This window comes from Halictus rubicundus, unplaced genomic scaffold, assembly GCF_050948215.1.
Source record: "Halictus rubicundus isolate RS-2024b unplaced genomic scaffold, iyHalRubi1_principal scaffold0127, whole genome shotgun sequence".
NCBI lineage: Eukaryota > Metazoa > Arthropoda > Insecta > Hymenoptera > Halictidae > Halictus > Halictus rubicundus.
In genome coordinates, this window is record NW_027488668.1 from 281,287 (window position 1) to 301,286 (window position 20,000).

The following is a 20,000-nucleotide window of genomic DNA, read 5'->3' on the forward strand; positions in this document are numbered from 1 at the left end:
TGTGTTTGAGGAGTCATTGCAAGAGTCGTTAATTATATACGATATTAGTTGGCTGTCTTCATTTCGATGATTCAATGTTCACGTTGCGATGCATATTCAAGTGACATTTCTTTTTTTTTTCGATCGGCGATTTGTTTTCAGTTTTCGTGTTTTGTTCAAATATCATTGACGATACGAATTTCTTTGGTCGAGTTTATTTTTTGCTTAGTCGTGTTAAGAGAAGATAAGAGTTTTGGTTGCATTTGACAACAAAGTTTTCTTTTGCAATGGCTCCTACGTCGTTACGAAAGCTCATTGCGCTACAGAATTCTCGCTCAGCGGAAATTGAATTGACCAGTAGTCGATTGCGAGAGAGATCTCGCGATAGTTTGAATTCAAACATTATTTCATCACGAGTCAATTCACTGACTGAGATTTGGAGCAAGGCGCGTGCCACACATGAAGAAATTGTCGTCCGAGAGGATGCCCTGAACGATGTCTACATCACGGAAAATGTGTTTGCTCGTCTACAAGCAACATACGAGGACGCGCTTGATTTTCTTCTCACCACAAGGTCAGAATTAGACAGCAGTTCAAGTAATACCGGAACTTCAAATACCGCTTCTGTAATCAATGATGATACACGCCCCGCGAAGTTACCAAAATTAGATTTACCGACATTTGCGGGTCGTTACGAGGATTGGGAGAATTTTTGCGATCTGTTTACTACCCTAGTTCATAATGCGCCGCGTTTATCTGACGCCACGAAATTGCAATATCTTAAAAGTTGTTTGAAAGATTCTGCCGCGGATCTTGTGAAGGATGTTACCACTACCAACGCGAATTATGCGACGACTTGGCGGGCTTTGAAGGCGCGTTTTCATAATCCTAGATTAATAGTTTACAGTCATTTGCGAGCGTTAATGAATCTTTCTCATATGAAAAGGGAGTCTGCGGGTGAAATGCGTTTGCTTGCGGACGAATCTCAGCGTATTGTGCGTGCGTTATCGAATTTGAAAATGCCAGTTGATCATTGGGATGTTTGGTTAGTGTATATAGTAGCTTCACGTCTGGATCCCGATTCGCGAAAGGCTTGGGAAACAGAGTTAAGTAAGAAGGATCGTCAGGTAATTTTAAATTATGATGGGAACTCGACCGAGGAGGATGCTCTCGGTAGATTTCCAAGGTTTTCCGATTTAACTGAGTTTTTAGAGAATCGTGCACAGACACTCTGTATGCTCACTTCTGAACAGGGTGATAATGTCAAGAAAGCAATTTTATCTAAACCAATATCAGGATCTCGAAAGGTATTTCATGCGTCTACGTCGTTTTCAACAGACGGTAAATTTAAATGTGTGATATGTTCTGGTCCCCATCGCATTTTTAAGTGCAATAAATTCAAAGCAAAGAATGTTTCTGAACGTCGCGCTGAAGTACTTCGCTTGCGGCTTTGTTTTAATTGTCTCGGTGCTCATAGAGTTGCTAATTGCTCTTTTTCTACTAGATGTTCGAGCTGTAAGGGAAGGCATCATTCTTTGCTCCATTCTGACAAAGTTTTCACCAGCTTTACTAAGAATTCAATTCCGGAATCGAAATCAAGCAATTCGGACGAGTCTAAGACTGGAGTTTCAGCAAAGGTCTCGAGTGTACATGTGCATACTGCGAATGTGATATCTCGTAAGCGTTCAGTTTTATTAGCGACTGCTCAGATAATGCTGATAGGGCCACAAGGTTCACGGACACGTGTTCGAGCTTTGCTTGATCAAGGTTCGGAGGCTTCGTTTGTTTCCAGTTTTATCACGAATCTTTTAGGATTAGAGAAACGTCGCGTCAATATGTCGTTGGCCGGGCTCGGAGCCAGTTCAGCAGGAACAGCTAAGGCTGCAACGCAGCTAATATTTCAGTCTGTTGTCGATCCGTCAACTAAGTTTGAAGTCAATGCCTTTGTTTTGTCAAAATTAACGTCGCAGCTTCCAACACGTAGGTTAATGGAGATCGATATTGGAATGTTTGCTGATTTATCTTTGGCAGATCCATTGTTCTATGTTCCTGATTCTGTAGATATTATTTTAGGCGCAGATGTTTACGGACAGCTATTGAAGTCAGGGTTGAAAAGATTTTCTGATTCATCTTTAGTTGCCCAAGATACAGCGTTAGGCTGGATAATTTCCGGTACAGTGTCCGCGGATATTTCACGGCGGGCGGAAACTTCTGAGCATCTTCAGGCGTATCACAGTGTTTGGGAAGACGACTTAGATATATCGTTACAACGTTTTTGGATCCTCGAAGAGTTACCACCAATAATTGCGACTCTTGATTCTAAAGATGATGCTTGCGAAAGATTGTTTAGGGATACACACTTTCGAGATACCAATGGACGTTATGTTGTACGTCTGCCTTTCAATTCAGATCCTCCAGAAGTCGGAGTCGAGACTCGATTTATGGCTTTGAAATGTTTAGCTTCAATTCATCGACGTTTTGATCGTGATCCTGACTTAGCAATCGCTTATCGGAAGTTTATGAGCGTTTATGAGGATCTTGGTCACATGGAACGCGTCTCGTTTAATGAAATTAACAACTCGAAGGCGTGGTATTTTCCGCATCATGCGGTGGTGCGATCAAAGATCCGGGTTGTTTTTGACGCATCTCGGAAGAATAAAGGAGGACGTTGTCCAAACGATTTCCTTATGAAAGGCCCTGCTCTTCAACGCGATTTATGTCTAATTTTATTGAATTGGCGTCGATACCACTTCGTATTCACGACCGATGTTGTTAAGATGTTTCGTCAGATTTATGTTGCGTCGGAACAGAGAGATTTTCAACGAATCGTATGGTCTCCTAGTCATTCGGATCCCCCTGTTGATTATCGTCTCACAACAGTGACTTATGGCACAGCATGTGCTCCTTACCATGCGATTCGCACACTTCAGCAAGTAGCAATCGATGAGGGTGCTCGATTTCCACTCGGTGCTGCTTGCCTAAATTCTAATACGTATGTAGACGATATATTTGCCGGAGCAGATGATCTCTCTGATGCCTTGAAAACGCGTCAAGAACTAGTCGATATGTTACGTACAGCAGGAATTGAACTCGACAAGTGGGCCGCGAATCATAATGATTTGTTGCCTACGAAATCTTCGCAATATGAGAACATTGACCAAAAAAGCATCGCAGATGACGAATTAGTGAAAGCTCTAGGTATTCGTTGGAATCCAACGTCTGATGAATTCAGTTTTGTCGCTGTAAATTTCGAAGAGCTGGTTAAAGCAATGACGAAACGAACTGTTTTATCAAACATCGCGCGTTTATTTGATCCTTTGGGGTGGCTCGCGCCGATAACGGTTACAGCTAAAATTTTAATGCAAGATCTTTGGATTGTAAAATGCGATTGGGACGAGACGTTACCTATAGACCTTCGAGAACGATGGCTCCAGTATTGCAGTTCGCTTTCTGAGCTATCGAAGTTAACCATTAACCGATGGTTAGGTGCATCTTTAAATTCACATGCACAGATTCACGGATTTTCTGACGCTTCATCGCGGGCTTTCGCTGCAGTTGTCTATATTCGAATGATTGACGATAACAATCGCGTACATGTTTCTTTGTTAACTGCAAAATGCAAGGTATCACCTGTCAAAACTGTGAGCATACCGAATCTTGAGTTGTGCGGGGCAGTGTTGCTCGTAAAACTTTTGCGTTATGTAAAAGGTTTGGAATTTTTGCAAGGTTTCCCAATGTTTGCGTGGACCGATAGTCAAATTGTTTTGACTTGGCTTCGAAAACATCCGTGTAGCTGGAAGACCTTTGTTGCGAATCGGGTATCCTATATCCAGACTGAATTACCTAATGTTATTTGGGCACATGTACCGACTCGTGAGAATCCGGCAGATTTGGCGACACGAGGTTGTAAACCCTCTAATTTGATCAATTGTAATTTATGGTGGAACGGGCCTGATTGGTTAGTGAAGACTGACGAGCATTGGCCCAAGATGGCATCGTCTCCTCAAGTATTACATGTTGATCAAATTGTGAGCGAACCAGAACTTTTCTGTAGATTTTCCTCCTTTTCTCTGTTAATTCGTGTTGTAGCATATTGTTTACGTCCATTCAATGTTCTTAAGAGACGCAAAAGTAGTTTAACTCCATTGCCTGTTTATCTCACAGCCATAGAATTGAACGAGGCCCGAAATGTTGTGTTTAGATTAGCTCAAAATCACGCATTTGCATCAGAAATTGAACTCTTATCACATGGGAAGCCGTTACCTAAACGCAACGGTTTATGTAGTTTAAATCCGATGTATGATGAGACGGATCGTTTATTACGGGTAGGAGGTCGTCTTGGAAATTCAAGTTTACCTCACGAAAAGAAACATCCGCTGATTTTGCCGCGAGATTCGACACTTAGTCGCTTATTAGTACGGTACGCGCATCGGAAATGTTTTCACGGGGGACCAACACTTACTTCTAATATTGTGATGCAATATGCGTGGATTTTGGGTCGAAATCGTTTAGTTAAGACTGCGATCAGGAACTGTATAGTTTGTCAACGCAACAAACCACGTCTAGCTCATCAGATGATGGGTAATTTGCCTGTCTCACGAGTGACTCCGGCTCGACCATTTTCGACGTCAGGTCTAGATTATGCCGGTCCCTTTCAAATTAAAAGCTCTAAGGGTCGAGGGCACAAATCTTATAAGGGATATATAGTGCTCGTTATCTGTTTTGCGTCGCGAGCGATACATCTTGAAGCGGTTAGCGATCTTACAACTAAGATTTTTCTCGCCGCTTATAAACGTTTTGCGAGTAGACGCGGAATTTGTACGAATCTTTTTTCTGACAATGCAACTACTTTTCAAGCTGCTGATAAAGAGTTGCGAAGTATGTTTAAATCAGGTTCTGAATTTTATAAAAGCGTTGCTGCGTCTCTTGCGAATGATGGAACATCTTGGACATTTATTCCAGCGAATTCTCCTCATTACGGAGGTTTGTGGGAGGCTGGAGTAAGATCTGTGAAGTATCATCTCAAGCGTGTCCTCGGTGATAGAATATTAACTTTCGAAGAGTTTTCTACAGTGCTCGCCGAAATAGAATTGTGTCTAAACTCACGTCCAATATGTCCTTTAAATTCTGATATTGACGATTTACGGGTTTTGACACCTGCACATTTTTTGATCGGCGAAATTCCTGGTTTAATTCCTGATAAAGATTATTCCAATGTACCGGAAAACTGTTTAGAACGTTTTCATCTGCTTCAAGCCATTCGAAATGATTTTTGGAAGCGGTGGTCATCAGAATATATGTATGAATATATGTTTTGCGTCGCGAGCGATACATCTTGAAGCGGTTAGCGATCTTACAACTAAGATTTTTCTCGCCGCTTATAAACGTTTTGCGAGTAGACGCGGAATTTGTACGAATCTTTTTTCTGACAATGCAACTACTTTTCAAGCTGCTGATAAAGAGTTGCGAAGTATGTTTAAATCAGGTTCTGAATTTTATAAAAGCGTTGCTGCGTCTCTTGCGAATGATGGAACATCTTGGACATTTATTCCAGCGAATTCTTCTCATTACGGAGGTTTGTGGGAGGCTGGAGTAAGATCTGTGAAGTATCATCTCAAGCGTGTCCTCGGTGATAGAATATTAACTTTCGAAGAGTTTTCTACAGTGCTCGCCGAAATAGAATTGTGTCTAAACTCACGTCCAATATGTCCTTTAAATTCTGATATTGACGATTTACGGGTTTTGACACCTGCACATTTTTTGATCGGCGAAATTCCTGGTTTAATTCCTGATAAAGATTATTCCAATGTACCGGAAAACTGTTTAGAACGTTTTCATCTGCTTCAAGCCATTCGAAATGATTTTTGGAAGCGGTGGTCATCAGAATATATACAACATTTGCAAGAGCGTTCAAAATGGCGAGGTCAAACTAAGAATTTTGCAATTGGACAATTAGTTTTATTACGCGATGATCGTTATCCGCCTTCGAAATGGCCTTTGGGACGTGTGATAGAGGTTCATCCCGGTTCAGACGGGTTAGTTAGAGTCGTCACCGTTAAAACGGCTACGTCAAATTTGCGACGACATATCGCACGCCTGTGTCCTCTTTTTATTCAACACAGTTCCGAAAAGTCGAACGAATCGACTTGTGGGGACAAAGACAGTTGAGCTAGTTATAATTTGTATTGCGTACGTCATTTTAATTTGATTATTGTATTAAAATTATATACCATGTAGAAACAAACCGAGTTGATCGATGTTCTCAAATTATGGTGTGTAGTTCGTCTGATGACGAAGGCGGGCGGAGTGTTCGCGGCGATTTTGTAATGTCGATCGTATCAACGCGAAGGAAGACGATAATCGCGTCATGTAGATATATATGCGAGTCTAGCGAGCGATTCACGGTGGTCGCGATTGACAAGCAGGCGTTGTTGTGGAAACGGTCGAAAACAAAGAAAGAGTGTGTTGAGAAAAAAGGTTGAATTTACTTGTCAGAAGGAGAGAGTCGACTCGGGTCCTTCATGCGATAGTTCGTAATTGAAAATTGAGTTGCTTTTTTGGTTTGAATGCTCACGCGAGTGATTCCGGGTAATAGGAGATTTGGTTTCGCACTCGGTTCGGCAATACTTGAATCCTCCCAGGCCGGCTCACAGATCCAAGGGCATTGGCAGCTTTGAAGCTCCTTTCCAGTGAATCCCGAAGCTGGGACGGATTGCAAGGCTAGCCGTAGTGCTGCCGGCAGAGGAGTGCCCTATGGGCCAGCCGGCAATTGTGCAGAGTTCCAGTGGAACTCTGCTGTGGATCACTACGCGCAGAGACTTGAGTATTAACGGTAAGAGAGCTCTCTTAGTTTTAGACTAAAATGTCCTTTAGCATGTAAATTGCTTGAAACGCCGATTTTCTAACCTCGTTATCTATATTTAAACACTATTTGATACTGGGCTTTCGTACGGCGAAATTCTTGTAGTTGCTTAATAGAATAAATTTATTGCATCTTGCTTTGGCTTTTCCTCGTAATCCGTCGAGGTTTTTATGCCGAAGCAAGAATTTGTTCAACCGGGAAATTGTGTATTTCATTCTAGTATAAGTTCGAACATTGTTTAATCTGAACTTCTATGAATCCTGTCTTTTAAATGATTGAAAAACACTATCCTAGCCTCAATCCTATCGTATCCCGTATTCTATCCTATCCTCTATGCTATCCTATCCCCAATTCTATCATATCCTCAATTCTATCCTATCCTCTATCCTATCCTATCATTTATGAAATCCTATCCTATACTCTATACCATCCTATCCTCTCTCCTATCCAATCCTCTATCCTATCGTATGCTCTATCCTATCCTATCCTCAATCCTAACCTATCCTCTATCCTATCCTATTCTCTATCCTATCCTATCCTCTATCCTAATTTATCCTCTATCCTATCCTGTCCTCTATTCTATCCTATCCTCTATCTTATCATATCCTCTATCCTATCCTATCCTCTATCCTATAATATCCTCTATCCCATCCTAATCTCTATCCTATCAATCCCCTATCCTATCCTCTATCCTATCCAATCCTCTATCCTATCAAATTCTCTATCCTATCCTATCCTCTATCCAATCCTATCCTCAATTCAATCCTATCCTCTATCCTGTAATATCCTCTATCCTATCCTATTCTATCCTCTATCCTATCCTATCCTATCCTCTATCCTATCCTATCCTCTATCCTATCCGATCCTCTATCCTATCCTATCCTCTATCCTATCCTATCCTCTATCCTATCCTATCCTCTATCCTATCCTATCCTCTATCCTATCCTATCCTCTATCCTATCCTATCCTCTATCCTATCCTATCCTCTATCCTATCCTATCCTATCCTCTATCCTATCCTATCCTCTATCCTATCCTATCCTCTATCCTGTCCTATCCTCTATCCTATCCTATCCTCTATCCTATACTATCCTCTATCCTATCCTATCCACTATCGTATGCTCTATCCTATCCTATCCTCTGTCCTATTCAATCCTGTATCCTATCCTCTATCCTATCCTGTACTCTATTCTATCCTATCCTCTATCTTATCCTATCCACTATCCTATCCTATCCTCAATCCAATAATATACTCAATCCAATAATATACTCTATCCTATCCTATCCTCTATCTTATCCTATCCACTATCGTATGCTCTATCCTATCCTATCCTCTATCCTATCCAATCCCCTATCCTATCCTCTACCCTATCCTATCCTCTACCCTATAATACCATGTATCCTATCCTATTCTCTATCCTATCCTATCCTATCCTCTATCCTATCCTCTATCCTATCCTATCCTCTATCCTATCCTATACTCTATCCTATCCTATCCTCTATCCTATCCTATACTCTATCCTATTCTATCCTCTATCCTATCCTATCCTCAATCCAATCCTATACTCTATCCTATCCTATCCTCTATCGTTTCCTATCCTCTATCCTATCCAATCCTGTATTCTATCCTCTACCCTATCCTATCCTCTACCCCATAATACCATGTATCCTATCCTATTCTCTATCCTATCCTATCCTATCCTCTATCCTATCCTCTATCGTATCCTCTATCCTATCCTATTCTATCCTCTATCCTATCCTATCCTCTATCCTATCCTATCCTCTATCCTATCCGATCCTCTATCCTATCCTATCCTCTATCCTATCCTATCCTCTATCCTATCCTATCCTCTATCCTATCCTACCCTCTATCCTATCCTATCCTCTATACTATCCTATCCTCTATCCTATCCTATCCTCTATCCTATCCTATCCTCTATCCTATCCTATCCTATCCTCTATCCTATCCTATCCTCTATCCTATCCTATCCTCTATCCTGTCCTATCCTCTATCCTATCCTATCCTCTATCCTATCCTATTCTCTATCCTATCCTATCCTATCCTCTATCCTATCCTATCCTCTATCCTAATTTATCCTCTATCCTATCCTGTCCTCTATTCTATCCTATCCTCTATCTTATCATATCCTCTATCCTATCCTATCCTCTATCCTATAATATCCTCTATCCCATCCTAATCTCTATCCTATCAATCCCCTATCCTATCCTCTATCCTATCCAATCCTCTATCCTATCAAATTCTCTATCCTATCCTATCCTCTATCCAATCCTATCCTCAATTCAATCCTACCCTCTATCCTGTAATATCCTCTATCCTATCCTATTCTATCCTCTATCCTATCCTATCCTATCCTCTATCCTATCCTATCCTATCCTCTATCCTATCCGATCCTCTATCCTATCCTATCCTCTATCCTATCCTATCCTCTATCCTATCCTATCCTCTATCCTATCATATCCTCTATCCTATCCTATCCTCTATCCTATCCTATCCTCTATCCTATCCTATCCTCTATCGTTTCCTATCCTCTATCCTATCCTATCCTCTATCCTATCCTATCCTCTATCCTATAATATCCTCTATCCCATCCTAATCTCTATCCTATCAATCCCCTATCCTATCCTCTATCCTATCCAATCCTCTATCCTATCAAATTCTCTATCCTATCCTATCCTCTATTCAATCCTATCCTCAATTCAATCCTATCCTCTATCCTGTAATATCCTCTATCCTATCCAATCCCCTATCCTATCCTCTACCCTATCCTATCCTCTATCCTATCCTCTATCCTATCCTATCCTCTATCCTATCCTATACTCTATCCTATCCTATCCTCTATCCTATCCTATCCTCTATCCTATTCTATCCTCTATCCTATCCTATCCTCAATCCAATCCTATACTCTATCCTATCCTATCCTCTATCGTTTCCTATCCTCTATCCTATCCAATCCTCTATCCTATCCACTATCCTATCCTATCCTCTATCCTATCCTATCCTCTATCCTATCCTATCCTCTATCGTATCCTATCCTCTATCCTATCCTATCCTCAATCCTATCCTATCCTCCATCCTATCCTATCCTCTATCGTATCCTATCCTCTATCCTATCCTATCCTATCCTCTATCCTATCCTATCCTCTTTCCTATCCCATCCTCAATCCTATCCTTTCCTCTATCCTATCCTCTAACCTATCCTATCCTCTTACTTATCCTATCCTCTATGCAATCCTATCCTCTATCCTATCCTATCCTCTATCCAATCCTATCCTCTACCCTATCCTAACCTCCATCCTATCCTTTCCTCTATAATATCGTATCTTCTATCGTATCCTATCCTCTATCCTATCCTGTCCTCTATTCTATCCTATCCTCAATCCTATCCCATCCTCTATCCTATCCTATCCTCTATTATATCCCATCCTCAATCCTATCCTTTCCTCTATCCTATCCTCTATCCTATCCTATCCTCTATCGTATCCTTTCCTCTGTAGTATCGTATGCTCGATCGTATCCTATCCTCTATCCTATCCTATCCTGTATGCTATCCTATCCTCTATCCTATTCTATCCTCTATCCTATCCTATCCTCTTACTTATCCTATCCTCTATCCTATCCTATCCTCTATCCTATCCTATCCTCAATCCTATTCTATCCTCTATGCTATCCTATCTTCAATCCTATCCTATCCTCTATCCTATCCTATCCGCTATCCTATCCCATCCTCAATCCTATCCTTTCCTCTTTCCTATCCTCTACCCTATCCTCTATCGTATCCTATCCTCTATCCTATCCCATCCTCAATCCAATCCTATCCTCTATCGTATCCTATCCTCTATCCTATTATATCCTCTATCCTAACCAATCCCATATCCTATCCTCTATCCTCTCCTATCCTCTATCTTATCCTATCCACTATCCTATCCTATCCTCAATCCAATAATATACTCAATCCAATAATATACTCTATCCTATCCTATCCTCTATCCTATCCTATCCACTATCGTATGCTCTATCCTATCCTATCCTCTATCCTATCCAATCCCCTATCCTATCCTCTACCCTATCCTATCCTCTACCCTATAATACCATGTATCCTATCCTATTCTCTATCCTATCCTATCCTATCCTCTATCCTATCCTCTATCCTATCCTCTATCCTATCCTATCCTCTATCCTATCCTATACTCTATCCTATCCTATCCTCTATCCTATCCTATCCTCTATCCTATTCTATCCTCTATCCTATCCTATCCTCAATCCAATCCTATACTCTATCCTATCCTATCCTCTATCGTTTCCTATCCTCTATCCTATCCAATCCTGTATTCTATCCTCTACCCTATCCTATCCTCTACCCTGTAATACCATGTATCCTATCCTATTCTCTATCCTATCCTATCCTATCCTCTATCCTATCCTCTATCGTATCCTCTATCCTATCCTACCCTCTATCCTATCCTACCCTCTATCCTATCGTATCCTCTATCCTATCCTAGCCTCAATCCTATCGTATCCCGTATTCTATCCTATCCTCTATGCTATCCTATCCCCAATTCTATCATATCCTCAATTCTATCCTATCCTCTATCCTATCCTATCATTTATGAAATCCTATCCTATACTCTATACCATCCTATCCTCTCTCCTATCCTATCCTCTATCCTATCGTATGCTCTATCCTATCCTATACTCTATCCTATCCAATCCCCTATCCTATCCTCTACCCTGTAATACCATGTATCCTATCCTATTCTCTATCCTATCCTATCCTATCCTCTATCGTATGCTCTATCCTATCCTATCCACTATCCAATCCTATACTCTATCCTATCCTATCCCATATCCTATCCTTAATCCTATCCTATCCTCAATCCTAACCTATCCTCTATCCTATCCTATTCTCTATCCTATCCTATCCTCTATCCTAATTTATCCTCTATCCTATCCTGTCCTCTATTCTATCCTATCCTCTATCTTATCATATCCTCTATCCTATCCTATCCTCTATCCTATAATATCCTCTATCCCATCCTAATCTCTATCCTATCAATCCCCTATCCTATCCTCTATCCTATCCAATCCTCTATCCTATCAAATTCTCTATCCTATCCTATCCTCTATCCAATCCTATCCTCAATTCAATCCTATCCTCTATCCTGTAATATCCTCTATCCTATCCTATCCTCTATACTATCCTATCCTCTATCCTATCCTATCCTCTATCCTATCCTATCCTCTATCCTATCCTATCCTCTATCCTATCCTATCCTCTATCCTATCCGATCCTCTATCCTATCCTATCCTCTATCCTATCCTATCCTCTATCCTATCCTATCCTCTATCCTATCCTATTCTCTATCCTATCCTATCCTCTATCCTATCCTATCCTCTATCCTATCCTATCCTCTATCCTATCCTATCCTCTATCCTATCCTATCCTCTATCCTATCCTATCCTATCCTCTATCCTATCCTATCCTCTATCCTATCCTATCCTCTATCCTATCCGATCCTCTATCCTATCCTATCCTCTATCCTATCCTATCCTCTATCCTATCCTATCCTCTATCCTATCCTACCCTCTATCCTATCCTATCCTCTATACTCTCCTATCCTCTATCCTATCCTATCCTCTATCCTATCCTATCCTCTATCCTATCCTATCCTATCCTCTATCCTATCCTATCCTCTATCCTATCCTATCCTCTATCCTATCCAATCCCCTATCCTATCCTCTACCCTATCCTATCCTCTACCCTATAATACCATGTATCCTATCCTATTCTCTATCCTATCCTATCCTATCCTCTATCCTATCCTCTATCCTATCCTATCCTCTATCCTATCCTATACTCTATCCTATCCTATCCTCTATCCTATCCTATACTCTATCCTATTCTATCCTCTATCCTATCCTATCCTCAATCCAATCCTATACTCTATCCTATCCTATCCTCTATCGTTTCCTATCCTCTATCCTATCCAATCCTGTATTCTATCCTCTACCCTATCCTATCCTCTACCCCATAATACCATGTATCCTATCCTATTCTCTATCCTATCCTATCCTCTATCCTATCCTATCCTCTATCCTATCCGATCCTCTATCCTATCCTATCCTCTATCCTATCCTATCCTCTATCCTATCCTATCCTCTATCCTATCCTACCCTCTATCCTATCCTATCCTCTATACTATCCTATCCTCTATCCTATCCTATCCTCTATCCTATCCTATCCTCTATCCTATCCTATCCTATCCTCTATCCTATCCTATCCTCTATCCTATCCTATCCTCTATCCTGTCCTATCCTCTATCCTATCCTATCCTCTATCCTATCCTATTCTCTATCCTATCCTATCCTATCCTCTATCCTATCCTATCCTCTATCCTAATTTATCCTCTATCCTATCCTGTCCTCTATTCTATCCTATCCTCTATCTTATCATATCCTCTATCCTATCCTATCCTCTATCCTATAATATCCTCTATCCCATCCTAATCTCTATCCTATCAATCCCCTATCCTATCCTCTATCCTATCCAATCCTCTATCCTATCAAATTCTCTATCCTATCCTATCCTCTATCCAATCCTATCCTCAATTCAATCCTACCCTCTATCCTGTAATATCCTCTATCCTATCCTATTCTATCCTCTATCCTATCCTATCCTATCCTCTATCCTATCCTATCCTATCCTCTATCCTATCCGATCCTCTATCCTATCCTATCCTCTATCCTATCCTATCCTCTATCCTATCCTATCCTCTATCCTATCATATCCTCTATCCTATCCTATCCTCTATCCTATCCTATCCTCTATCCTATCCTATCCTCTATCGTTTCCTATCCTCTATCCTATCCTATCCTCTATCCTATCCTATCCTCTATCCTATAATATCCTCTATCCCATCCTAATCTCTATCCTATCAATCCCCTATCCTATCCTCTATCCTATCCAATCCTCTATCCTATCAAATTCTCTATCCTATCCTATCCTCTATTCAATCCTATCCTCAATTCAATCCTATCCTCTATCCTGTAATATCCTCTATCCTATCCAATCCCCTATCCTATCCTCTACCCTATCCTATCCTCTATCCTATCCTCTATCCTATCCTATCCTCTATCCTATCCTATACTCTATCCTATCCTATCCTCTATCCTATCCTATCCTCTATCCTATTCTATCCTCTATCCTATCCTATCCTCAATCCAATCCTATACTCTATCCTATCCTATCCTCTATCGTTTCCTGTCCTCTATCCTATCCAATCCTCTATCCTATCCACTATCCTATCCTATCCTCTATCCTATCCTATCCTCTATCCTATCCTATCCTCTATCGTATCCTATCCTCTATCCTATCCTATCCTCAATCCTATCCTATCCTCCATCCTATCCTATCCTCTATCGTATCCTATCCTCTATCCTATCCTATCCTATCCTCTATCCTATCCTATCCTCTTTCCTATCCCATCCTCAATCCTATCCTTTCCTCTATCCTATCCTCTAACCTATCCTATCCTCTTACTTATCCTATCCTCTATGCAATCCTATCCTCTATCCTATCCTATCCTCTATCCAATCCTATCCTCTACCCTATCCTAACCTCCATCCTATCCTTTCCTCTATAATATCGTATCTTCTATCGTATCCTATCCTCTATCCTATCCTGTCCTCTATTCTATCCTATCCTCAATCCTATCCCATCCTCTATCCTATCCTATCCTCTATTATATCCCATCCTCAATCCTATCCTTTCCTCTATCCTATCCTCTATCCTATCCTATCCTCTATCGTATCCTTTCCTCTGTAGTATCGTATGCTCGATCGTATCCTATCCTCTATCCTATCCTATCCTGTATGCTATCCTATCCTCTATCCTATTCTATCCTCTATCCTATCCTATCCTCTTACTTATCCTATCCTCTATCCTATCCTATCCTCTATCCTATCCTATCCTCAATCCTATTCTATCCTCTATGCTATCCTATCTTCAATCCTATCCTATCCTCTATCCTATCCTATCCGCTATCCTATCCCATCCTCAATCCTATCCTTTCCTCTTTCCTATCCTCTACCCTATCCTCTATCGTATCCTATCCTCTATCCTATCCCATCCTCAATCCAATCCTATCCTCTATCGTATCCTATCCTCTATCCTATTATATCCTCTATCCTAACCAATCCCATATCCTATCCTCTATCCTCTCCTATCCTCTATCTTATCCTATCCACTATCCTATCCTATCCTCAATCCAATAATATACTCAATCCAATAATATACTCTATCCTATCCTATCCTCTATCCTATCCTATCCACTATCGTATGCTCTATCCTATCCTATCCTCTATCCTATCCAATCCCCTATCCTATCCTCTACCCTATCCTATCCTCTACCCTATAATACCATGTATCCTATCCTATTCTCTATCCTATCCTATCCTATCCTCTATCCTATCCTCTATCCTATCCTCTATCCTATCCTATCCTCTATCCTATCCTATACTCTATCCTATCCTATCCTCTATCCTATCCTATCCTCTATCCTATTCTATCCTCTATCCTATCCTATCCTCAATCCAATCCTATACTCTATCCTATCCTATCCTCTATCGTTTCCTATCCTCTATCCTATCCAATCCTGTATTCTATCCTCTACCCTATCCTATCCTCTACCCTGTAATACCATGTATCCTATCCTATTCTCTATCCTATCCTATCCTATCCTCTATCCTATCCTCTATCGTATCCTCTATCCTATCCTACCCTCTATCCTATCCTACCCTCTATCCTATCGTATCCTCTATCCTATCCTAGCCTCAATCCTATCGTATCCCGTATTCTATCCTATCCTCTATGCTATCCTATCCCCAATTCTATCATATCCTCAATTCTATCCTATCCTCTATCCTATCCTATCATTTATGAAATCCTATCCTATACTCTATACCATCCTATCCTCTCTCCTATCCTATCCTCTATCCTATCGTATGCTCTATCCTATCCTATACTCTATCCTATCCAATCCCCTATCCTATCCTCTACCCTGTAATACCATGTATCCTATCCTATTCTCTATCCTATCCTATCCTATCCTCTATCGTATGCTCTATCCTATCCTATCCACTATCCAATCCTATACTCTATCCTATCCTATCCCATATCCTATCCTTAATCCTATCCTATCCTCAATCCTAACCTATCCTCTATCCTATCCTATTCTCTATCCTATCCTATCCTCTATCCTAATTTATCCTCTATCCTATCCTGTCCTCTATTCTATCCTATCCTCTATCTTATCATATCCTCTATCCTATCCTATCCTCTATCCTATAATATCCTCTATCCCATCCTAATCTCTATCCTATCAATCCCCTATCCTATCCTCTATCCTATCCAATCCTCTATCCTATCAAATTCTCTATCCTATCCTATCCTCTATCCAATCCTATCCTCAATTCAATCCTATCCTCTATCCTGTAATATCCTCTATCCTATCCTATCCTCTATACTATCCTATCCTCTATCCTATCCTATCCTCTATCCTATCCTATCCTCTATCCTATCCTATCCTCTATCCTATCCTATCCTCTATCCTATCCGATCCTCTATCCTATCCTATCCTCTATCCTATCCTATCCTCTATCCTATCCTATCCTCTATCCTATCCTATTCTCTATCCTATCCTATCCTCTATCCTATCCTATCCTCTATCCTATCCTATCCTCTATCCTATCCTATCCTCTATCCTATCCTATCCTCTATCCTATCCTATCCTATCCTCTATCCTATCCTATCCTCTATCCTATCCTATCCTCTATCCTATCCGATCCTCTATCCTATCCTATCCTCTATCCTATCCTATCCTCTATCCTATCCTATCCTCTATCCTATCCTACCCTCTATCCTATCCTATCCTCTATACTCTCCTATCCTCTATCCTATCCTATCCTCTATCCTATCCTATCCTCTATCCTATCCTATCCTATCCTCTATCCTATCCTATCCTCTATCCTATCCTATCCTCTATCCTGTCCTATCCTCTATCCTATCCTATCCTCTATCCTATCCTATTCTCTATCCTATCCTATCCTATCCTCTATCCTATCCTATCCTCTATCCTAATTTATCCTCTATCCTATCCTGTCCTCTATTCTATCCTATCCTCTATCTTATCATATCCTCTATCCTATCCTATCCTCTATCCTATAATATCCTCTATCCCATCCTAATCTCTATCCTATCAATCCCCTATCCTATCCTCTATCCTATCCAATCCTCTATCCTATCAAATTCTCTATCCTATCCTATCCTCTATCCAATCCTATCCTCAATTCAATCCTACCCTCTATCCTGTAATATCCTCTATCCTATCCTATTCTATCCTCTATCCTATCCTATCCTATCCTCTATCCTATCCTATCCTATCCTCTATCCTATCCGATCCTCTATCCTATCCTATCCTCTATCCTATCCTATCCTCTATCCTATTCTATCCTCTATCCTATCATATCCTCTATCCTATCCTATCCTCTATCCTATCCTATCCTCTATCCTATCCTATCCTCTATCGTTTCCTATCCTCTATCCTATCCTATCCTCTATCCTATCCTATCCTCTATCCTATAATATCCTCTATCCCATCCTAATCTCTATCCTATCAATCCCCTATCCTATCCTCTATCCTATCCAATCCTCTATCCTATCAAATTCTCTATCCTATCCTATCCTCTATTCAATCCTATCCTCAATTCAATCCTATCCTCTATCCTGTAATATCCTCTATCCTATCCAATCCCCTATCCTATCCTCTACCCTATCCTATCCTCTATCCTATCCTCTATCCTATCCTATCCTCTATCCTATCCTATACTCTATCCTATCCTATCCTCTATCCTATCCTATCCTCTATCCTATTCTATCCTCTATCCTATCCTATCCTCAATCCAATCCTATACTCTATCCTATCCTATCCTCTATCGTTTCCTATCCTCTATCCTATCCAATCCTCTATCCTATCCACTATCCTATCCTATCCTCTATCCTATCCTATCCTCTATCCTATCCTATCCTATCCTCTATCCTATCCTATCCTCTTTCCTATCCCATCCTCAATCCTATCCTTTCCTCTATCCTATCCTCTAACCTATCCTATCCTCTTACTTATCCTATCCTCTATGCAATCCTATCCTCTATCCTATCCTATCCTCTATCCAATCCTATCCTCTACCCTATCCTAACCTCCATCCTATCCTTTCCTCTATAATATCGTATCTTCTATCGTATCCTATCCTCTATCCTATCCTGTCCTCTATTCTATCCTATCCTCAATCCTATCCCATCCTCTATCCTATCCTATCCTCTATTATATCCCATCCTCAATCCTATCCTTTCCTCTATCCTATCCTCTATCCTATCCTATCCTCTATCGTATCCTTTCCTCTGTAGTATCGTATGCTCGATCGTATCCTATCCTCTATCCTATCCTATCCTGTATGCTATCCTATCCTCTATCCTATTCTATCATCTATCCTATCCTATCGTCTATCCTATCCTATCCTGTATGCTATCCTATCCTCTATCCTATTCTATCCTCTATCCTATCCTATCCTCTTACTTATCCTATCCTCTATCCTATCCTATCCTCTATCCTATCCTATCCTCAATCCTATTCTATCCTCTATGCTATCCTATCTTCAATCCTATCCTATCCTCTATCCTATCCTATCCGCTATCCTATCCCATCCTCAATCCTATCCTTTCCTCTTTCCTATCCTCTACCCTATCCTCTATCGTATCCTATCCTCTATCCTATCCCATCCTCAATCCAATCCTATCCTCTATCGTATCCTATCCTCTATCCTATTATATCCTCTATCCTAACCAATCCCATATCCTATCCTCTATCCTCTCCTATCCTCTATCTTATCCTATCCACTATCCTATCCTATCCTCAATCCAATAATATACTCAATCCAATAATATACTCTATCCTATCCTATCCTCTATCCTATCCTATCCACTATCGTATGCTCTATCCTATCCTATCCTCTATCCTATCCAATCCCCTATCCTATCCTCTACCCTATCCTATCCTCTACCCTATAATACCATGTATCCTATCCTATTCTCTATCCTATCCTATCCTATCCTCTATCCTATCCTCTATCCTATCCTCTATCCTATCCTATCCTCTATCCTATCCTATACTCTATCCTATCCTATCCTCTATCCTATCCTATCCTCTATCCTATTCTATCCTCTATCCTATCCTATCCTCAATCCAATCCTATACTCTATCCTATCCTATCCTCTATCGTTTCCTATCCTCTATCCTATCCAATCCTGTATTCTATCCTCTACCCTATCCTATCCTCTACCCTGTAATACCATGTATCCTATCCTATTCTCTATCCTATCCTATCCTATCCTCTATCCTATCCTCTATCGTATCCTCTTTCCTATCCTACCCTCTATCCTATCCTACCCTCTATCCTATCGTATCGTATTATTAACCAAAAACCAAAAAACCAACACAAACAGTTGTAATTCTAATTTTTTCTATTAACCTAACCTATCTTATCTAAAATTCGCACAGAATCGCCGAGGTCCGCAGAAATCTACTTAGCGGCTACGATATTCTCTCTACCTACTAGCTACGAAAATTTGACGAAATTCGCAAAATTGTAAGAATTTTTGAAAAAATCTCGTGCGATCGACGGGAAAAATTCTAAAATCGCTTCGAATTATCTAAAATCGTCTGAAAGTGACGAAACAACGCTAAGAAATGCTAAAATTCTGCTAATTTCTGGATTTCGCAAGAGGGAAGTGGGGGTTTTTGGATAGTTGACCCCCACTTATTCTTATATGTTTGTAAAGCCCTCGTTGAATGCGTAACTTGCCTCGTTGAAAGTTTTTTCGAGAATCAGCTCCTTCCCCTTGTCCGTGTTGTTATCTCGAAAAGGGGGGGTGGGGGTTTCGACAAATTTTTTGCCTTGGGGAACTTCGTTCCCCAGATCACAGACACCCCTTAGATTCCCCTACCGAGTCGACCCACGTACTCAGATTTTTTAGGATCCGAAATTATTTGGTCACCCGGTATGCACGCTAATTTTCAACTTTCACCGA

General features: G+C 40.6%; 2 protein-coding genes across 2 annotated transcripts; both read left to right on the top strand.

Annotated features, from left to right (window-relative positions):
* Positions 1-266: 266 nt before the first annotated feature.
* Positions 267-5,318, top strand: LOC143363792 (uncharacterized). The gene has a single exon (XM_076804324.1). The coding sequence runs from the start codon at positions 267-269 to the stop codon at positions 5,316-5,318; it is 5,052 nt and encodes a 1,683-aa protein (XP_076660439.1).
* Positions 5,319-5,451: 133 nt separating this feature from the next.
* LOC143363789 (uncharacterized) lies at positions 5,452-6,147 on the top strand. The gene has a single exon (XM_076804321.1). It carries the CDS (start codon positions 5,452-5,454, stop codon positions 6,145-6,147), a length of 696 nt encoding a protein of 231 aa, XP_076660436.1.
* Positions 6,148-20,000: the final 13,853 nt, after the last annotated feature.

Bases quoted from the DNA above. Each gene is read 5' to 3' on its own strand.
- LOC143363792 (XM_076804324.1), top strand. From the start codon at position 267: ATGGCTCCTACGTCGTTACGAAAGCTCATTGCGCTACAGAATTCTCGC.
- LOC143363789 (XM_076804321.1), top strand. From the start codon at position 5,452: ATGTTTAAATCAGGTTCTGAATTTTATAAAAGCGTTGCTGCGTCTCTT.